At 45.0% G+C, this 7895-nt stretch overlaps 1 protein-coding gene across 2 annotated transcripts in view; it reads left to right on the top strand.

Moving 5' to 3' along the window:
- The first annotated feature begins 2179 nt into the window (after nt 1–2179).
- The window catches only part of Ets65a (DNA-binding protein D-ETS-3), a 48133-nt gene continuing 42417 nt past the window's right edge, over nt 2180–7895 (top strand). The window contains exon 1 of one of the 2 annotated variants that reach the window (XM_076388517.1): nt 2180–2361. Coding sequence is in view for 1 of the 2 variants with exons in the window: in XM_076388508.1 (XP_076244623.1) it covers nt 6527–6591 (65 nt within the window). In the remaining variant the exon portion in view is untranslated. Of the gene's footprint in view, nt 2362–6493; nt 6592–7895 lie in introns of those variants that run through there. The other variant, XM_076388508.1, reaches the window with a different exon arrangement.

Below are 7895 nucleotides of genomic sequence, written 5' to 3'. Positions count from 1 at the left end.
TAGTGGCGTACAAAAGGTTCGATGTTTCTCGCACGATTGACACCGGTTCCTTGATCCACGATCGGAAGTTTCACGCATGAACGAGAGGAGCCATGGGCCAGACATGGCTCATGACTTCCACCGGAAACGAACTGACCGAGGGGAACGTCCCGAGCGAGAAGAACTGTTCGACTGGTCCCCCGACACTGATCGCTTTAATCGATTATTCATGGAACTCTATGACCTTCTTGAGGATCGAGACTAGAAGCTTTTGGGAGGGGATTATTACTATTGCAGGACCTTCCCGGAACTGGGTTTATTCTTCCCCTTTTTTCTGTACAGTGTTTCTTGGTTACAGATTCAGAATTCATTTGACAAATTTATGGGGAGGTCACTGTTTCCAGGTCAACTATTTTTATAGGTATATAGAATGTAAGAAACATTTTTTAGTGTAAAACTTCCAAAGATATTTTAGTCTTCAACAGAAGTGGATTAGATGAAAGAGAAAATGTCCTACAGCAGTTTTCAGAATTAATTAATTAATGCTTTGCATCACTGTATGGAAAAGTTGAGTATCAATGAATGTGAATTATAGTTTTGTTTTTAAGGAATTCTATTTTTCATCTTTTATGTTCTCCCAAAATTCATTCAAAATTCGATCTTATCTCAATCCCTCCCCCACAGTCCACATCTCACCCAGAGACTTTTCCTCTAAAAAATAAACACTCCCAAATGTAATTTACCCCTGGCTCTCGTCCAAAAACAGCAAAGCCACAAGTCTCAGTAACAAATAAATTCCGCGACCGGTATCGTTTCGGTGCATGCACCGGATCCGAGCCACAATCAGAATCTTAATCGCTCCCATCATCTTGAATCGATGCCAATATTCCCCGAACGCTCTTTGGTTCCATCAAAATGCAATCTTAGTATCTTAACAATCGAAGGTTTCGGAGAACGAAGACGTTATGTCAGAGAAATTAAGTTCACAGAGAACTGACGATCAACCCTTAATTACTCGCGGAAGGTATAGATAGTCTCTAATTTCTTGGCTCAAAAATTCCTGTGTTATTCTGTAATACTATTACTTCATACCAGATGGTAAACGAAGATTATTGTTAGATGAAATTTTTGCAAATTGAAACTTTCACCACCCACCACCAAAGTTCAATTCTTCTTTAAAACCCACCGCGAAACTCTTTCTGATCCCTCTAAACCTCAACAACCTAAGGAACTCTCTTTCACTTACACGCAAAAACCCCTCTAAACTCTAAACCCCCAAAACACCTCTATTCTTCACCCCCTCCACCCTCGCCCCCGTAATTTCTATATCCCCAATAGTCCAAAGAAATGAAAACAAAAAAGAAGCTCGCGAAATCCTGAAAAGAAAGCAACACCCAGCGGAACAGCGTGTGACGTTCCGACGGAAAGCTTTCCGCCACCTGCACAAAGGGCCATCGAGTGTGGCAGCGAGGGAGCAGCTCTACAGCGAACGAGGATAGCAGAACATCCATCCGACGGAAGGAGAGGGCTCCAGAAGAAGTCGAGAGGGTAGGAACGTCGGGGGTGGCGTAAACGCAACAGGAAAGAGGTACGGCTCAGCCAGACAAGGACACTGTGCAACCGTGTACTATTCGTGTTCCGCGAGAAGTCCCCTGGAGTGCATTAAGAGCAACGCTTTCCACGGGACTTCTCACGGGACACGTAGAGTGGAGGGTCGAAGGAGGGCGCGAGAGAGGGCGCGAGAGAGGGCGCGAGAGAGGAAGAGGAAGCCCAGGGCGAACAGAGGGATCTCGACGGGGGGTCCGTGGGGTAGAGGAAGGAAGAGCAGGTTAGAGAGGGACGCGAAAGGGAGAGGAAAGATCCACCCTGGTGGATGATCCCGCCTCTAAGGAGCCGCTCCATGCGGGAGCACGAGCCCCCTGGACGGGGGTTAGCGACCAACCCTCCTCCGCCGCCATCTCCACCCTCTCCGGCGCAGGCTCCGATACAGCCAATCGTCGGACCGCGACTGATAACGACGCTGCCAAATGTGCGTCCGTCGCATCGCGGCCGAGTTCGCCACGGTGGTCCACGCGCCGACACGCTACATCGTTACATCCCAGCCTAGGATCCTGGCTGGATAAGCCGGCGAGTCTCACGCGAGTTTCCTTTGTTTCCCTCGGCGGTCAGGCTCCAGCGTCGTGGGTGCCCTCATCTCGAGGTGGTTCGCGGGATTCTTGTACTTGCTTCGATCGCGAGACGGTGTGAAGGGATCGGTTCGAAGGGTTGAACGAACGCGAAGTGAAGGGTGAGGAGGTACCTGAAGAGACAGCTTGCAAGGACCGAGGGACGAACTGGAGCTAGTGGTGGATAAGGCTCCATGTAAGATTCCCCGCACTGACGGTGAGTTTGGGATCATGTGGATTTTTATTTCGTTTTTTGGGGAGTTTGCTTTGTGAGTTTGGTGTGTGCGAGTTGAGTTTGGGGTCAAAGAGGGTGGTATTTGGGGGTGGTTAATTTTGTTTAAGGATTGAGGTGGATTTTGTGGGATTTTGAAGCATGGTGGTATTAGGTTTTGTGTGTTAAGCTTCAGCTGGTGATTTGATATTGAAGTAATTGCGTGTGGTAAAGATGACTGTGGATAATGTTACTTATTTGATGTAATAATGATGTAACTCAAAGATCATAATTTTTCAGTATTTTTATGTAGTACTGTTATTTCAAGCTGAAATCAGTTTTTTAGAATAATAACTAAAAAATGGTTATTGTTTGGGTTGTCATTATTGCATCAAATGTAATATTGCGAGAATGTTTGTAATATGTTAGAATTTCAAGATTTGTGGACTGTCTGAACCAAAAATATTTCATTTAAGTGTGAGATATTTAATCTAAGATAATAGCATTGAAAAATAAGAATGCTTAGAATAGAATAGAATAGAATTTAAATGGAAAACTTCAACTAAAAGCTCTAAATTCTATCATGAATTCAATAACCAAACCAAAAAAGCTGAACTCCAATACCACCCTTCCTAGATTTCATCATAAAACCACGTTCTCATTGAAAAAGCCGCAATATCTCTATTCACCTCCAAAAAAGCACAATCTCGCATGGCAGGGCACATTAACACCTAGTCACGATTAAATTCTCGCGCGTGTATCGCGAAAAATCGCGACGATGATTTAAAGTATCGATAGCCAAACTATCCCACCATTTATCACATTGTGACCAACATTCCAATAACCACGAAATAAAACCAGCCGCCGTTATCATTGTCCTTTTTCTCCCACGCGTTTTGCCGATTCACACCCACGTCGCACACAGCGTTCTCACCTGTGCAACACGCATGTTTCGCGAATTAACCACGCCAGGACGTATCTTCAACGCTAAATTACCACCCGCGCTCAGCAATTTTTTCCCGCCAGCCTCTTTTATTGCTCCCCGCGTTCTACATTGTCGTTATTCATTTTTTCAACGCCTCGTAAATCCCGCGCATCCTTGTTCCTCGTGCAAGCGTAATCGACGCGATCACGGTTTCTTAAAATTCATTTTCCCATCGTTTTCCATCATACCTTTTCCTTCCAGTTGTTCTTGTTGAACGCGTGAGAGAAGCTACAAGCAAAGAGGATCGTTTAGAAGAGTCTTATTAAATATCTTCTTTCGTTGCTCTTCGTGGAATTAGCTGGACAGCTTCTGCTTCGATTTTTGCTAAGCATCCTGTTTAAGAAGGAAGAGCGCCTCGTTCAGGTAATGTCGGCGATTTCTTCGCGATCGTCGTTTTGTGAGTGAGAATAATTTTGTCGTCCATACAGGATGGAGACGTGTCTAACGATTAGTTGATGCTCTTTTTGCAGGCACGTTTGTACTTCCGTTTTCTCGACTTAAACGATTTCGGTATCCGCTTGTGAAGTGTGATAGCTGATTTCTAGGGATGCGAGGAGAGTCTGAAGAATGTGAAGAATTTTTCTTTGGGTAATATTTAAAAATATTTGGTTATAGTAAATTAATAAAAAGAAAACAGTAAAATAGTGGAAGAAAAATATTTTTAGTGGAAGATTTAAGATATTTTTTTAATATAGGTTCGAAGAAAAATGTGCATATTTTATTTTATTCTGTACTTCGTTTAAGTCTTACAAGTTTTTATTGGAAACAGGAAAATGATAAGGGAATCACGAAGTGTTGCGTAAAATTCCAATCTCTTTCTGGATCATAAAGGATACTTTTCAATATCCTTCATTTTTAATCCTTCCTATCGTTCGATTTTCATTTTTATTCCCTTTTCAAGGAATTTCATTCATCCGTTCAATCGCCTATTGACCTACAGAGGTTATAGCAATCATCATAAATCTTCACTACTGGGAAGGATACATTGTCTGACGATTACATTCCCTTTCTCCTTACCTCAGTACTCTACAAAAAGGCACAAATCCTTCCGATTCTTCCACACTCTCTATTTTCATTCATTTAAGTATCCATTGATTTAACAGAAATGTTAAAATTTTAAACGAATAAATTTTCTCCTATAGCCACATAGCTGTGAAGCACTCTGCTTTATATTTCTTCACATTATTTATACTTACAAGAACGAGGATCACAGAAGTAAATTTCTGCTCTTCACATTTCCAAAACTGAAAATGGAAGAGAAAGTGAATCCTCTCCTCAACTCACAGTAAACATATCAACCTCCTCCTCTTGGCAATAGCGCACAGAGAAATTCTCTGAAAACTACTCCTTCCAACATTCAACTCAACAGAGACACAATCCTCTCCCTTTTCCCTCGAAACCGAGTCCCAGAAGAGGCCCACATATCTCCATCCAAAATCCATCAGAAAAGATGCAGCCGCCGCGCTTCGTCAAGCTCGTTCTCCCTCTTTCGCACGGGGCCGCGTCGTCCGCGACAGCGCATTTAAATAGTGTGTGTAGGTACACGGGCGCGCGCGCTCGAGAGAGAGAGTTTAGACGAGGTAGGCAGAGGGGTTTCCGGCGAGCGTTAACAGAGTAACAGAGTGATGTAATGAGGCCCGGAAGCAGGCAATTTGCTGGCCGCGGCGGCCGCAGTTGCGCGAGACAACCTGCCCGGAGTACCTTCTTCTTGATATCGGGTCCAGCCTCTTCTGGATCGGATATATCCGACGATACACGTCTCGTTCAGCGTCCGTCGCGAGCTAGCCGACGCGTCGGCGAGTCCTTGCCTCTGACACCCTGCGCGACACCAACTTGCTGCTGACGTTATTCGACTGGCCACAGACGATTCTGTGACGACTGCTTCACGGGAGGAGTACGAGGTATTTGATGTGCTCTATTGGAGAGGTGACGAATCAGAGAGTTGTTTAATTGTGAGGTTCCAGAGGGAAGAGGAAGGCTGAGATGGAAGACTGTGTTGAGATGGAAGAGGTATTGGTGGAGATGGTATTGAGACTGGAGGATGTGGGAGAGATTTGCTGAGGACAGTGGATGGTGTTTGCGTGGATCAGGAGTTCTGAGACACGGGCTTTGAAGATTTTCGAGGACTGAAGTTATATGGTGGGACTCTAAGTAATGGAGGTGTGGATGAGAAATTTGAATAGTGTACTGAGTGTACTCAGATGTTGAGGATTTGAAGAAGTACGTATACGCTTCTATGAAGGCTGTGGAATACTGACCGTATCTACTGAGAATTTTGGGATATTGTGCTAATTCATTGAGGACTGTGTGATAGACTTTATTGGACGCTTGAAGGCAGTGTCCAAAGCTGCTGAGAACTTTAAGTGAGATGCGTGTTTGTTGAGACCTTAGATCTGAGGCTTTCAGAGCAGTGACAAGCCTTAAATTACTGTTTTATATCTACTGAGGATTTTCAGACACTGTCCACATCTACTGAGGACCACAAAACACTGTTTCACATTTACTAAAGACCTCAAAATACTCTCTGACATCTGCCGAGGACTCCAAACCACCGCTCAAATCACCTGAGTATTATTATCCTCAACATGAACACCTCCTAAATCACCCAACAAGATCCAATCCTCCAACCCTAATTCAGCCTTCACAGCACCATCCAGGTGATCTCTGACCAAGGGGTTCATAGAGATCAAGAACACCTACAAGCCCCAGAAATACCTCGAACCAAAACCAAAGTAATTTCACCTGAAGTTCAATCTCCAGAAACCTCCACTACCTTCAGCCTCTAGAAAAGAGCTCTCTCGAAAAGACCTCTCTAAATTCCGAGTGTCCTCTGGCCGAAAGCTAACGAAAAGGAAAAAGTGGGTGGAAAAGCAATCGGCGAGTCTGCAGCGATCACGAGGAGAGGCCATTAAGCGAGGTCTCGTTGACGGGACGCGGAAACCGTATACTTGCGGGCCGCCGGAGGTGCACCGTGATTATGTGACAGTTTTGTGAACGTGATTAAATTGACCTCGATACGTTGTGGACATCCGCGGCCGGTATCTGGCGGCGCGTATACTCGTCGGTGTTTGCTTGTTTCGAGTGAATGCGCACGTCGCGGCGACGGTGCAGCGCGCGCGATCCGCGCGGTCCCGAGGCGGATCCTGGGCTTGGTCGACGCGTGTCGAGGGTATCGAGGGACGATCGATGATCGGCCTGTTCGGCACGCAGGCCCCCGCACATCGTGGAAATCGTCGCAGCGACAGCAGTAGGTAAATGCGAGCGCAAGCGAGCGCGAGCGGGTTCGTGCCTGCGTCTTCGCGCTGGTCATTGTCCGCTTCCGGCTGGCTAAAATAATTCATGCCGCGGGAGAGGAAGCTAGAGATTTCGCGAAACGAGATGGTATATTCAGCGAATGGAGATATTCTCTTCTTGGGGGCGGAGGAGAGGGGAGGAGAGGAGGTAATGAGCAGATTCATTTGTGTAATCGAGGTGGAGATTATTTTTTGGAGAACTGCTGCTGGATATTTCTTCTTTTTTGTTGGAGAAATTGGTTTTTAGGGTTACTAAGGGGTACTCAGGTGTTAATAGAGGGTGTCCAAGTAGCCTTGTCTGGGAATAATTTCATTTAATTTGACTGCCTCCTCAAGTTCCCTCTGTTTCTCGACTAACTAAAAGCTGTCTTCATTTCTAAACTGTCTTTTAACTATTAACCTTCTACAACCAGATAAAAGCTCTTTAAGACGTTGACTGTCACGCCAACTTGCAAAGAAACATATTTATTTTTATTCTGTAAAAATATATTCATCCTTATATCAATAACAATGACAGTCAGCGTGTCAATTTCTTCTCATCAACGAAACTCTCCACAATCTCTCCCAATTATCTCAACCCGACACATTTACCCAGAAACTCTGATCCATCGATTCTCAATATGCATAGAAAATTGCTCTGGAAGAGAAACCTACTATCATCATCATTCCTTCCAGCCCTACGTCAAACTGGCAACGTGGCAACGCTCTCTGATGAGTATGCAAAGTAATGGCGAACCCGATCAACATGTAGAAGGTGGTGTAGGTTTGTGGGTTTTCCAAAATTGATCTCGCGTAGAGATCGCATCGATAGAGAGCCATGCAAATTACCATGGGCCTGTATCGCTTTCGCGGATGCGGATCGACGTGGCGATAAGCGGCGTCGATGCAACGTAGATCACTGGGAAGATGCACGACGGCAGGGCTGAATTACGATAGATCGATTACGAGTTCCTGGCTGTTACGTGCACGTAATCTAGGTGGCACGGTCGTTAATACCCTGCTATCGCTTCGGAGCTTCCTCTCTGTCGCGTTTGGGATTCTGCAAACTTCCGAGTTGCTGGAATCGTCAGCAATAATTGAATCGGCGAGTTGAAGAACTGTATAAGTCCAAACATAGATATTTTCAAGTAATCTCACTGATCGAATTTCAATAAAAATCTGTGGAGGCAGGAAGCTTCTCAAAGTTTTGAGTGTTTCAAAAACGATGGAAATTGTTAGAGGCTTGGATTTGTGATCACTTAGCTGGAGAAGGCTGAAGAATG

This window comes from Calliopsis andreniformis, chromosome 2 (genome assembly GCF_051401765.1).
Source record: "Calliopsis andreniformis isolate RMS-2024a chromosome 2, iyCalAndr_principal, whole genome shotgun sequence".
NCBI lineage: Eukaryota > Metazoa > Arthropoda > Insecta > Hymenoptera > Andrenidae > Calliopsis > Calliopsis andreniformis.
The sequence above is the reverse complement of the archived record's forward strand: the minus strand, read 5'-3'. Positions and strand labels throughout refer to the sequence as shown.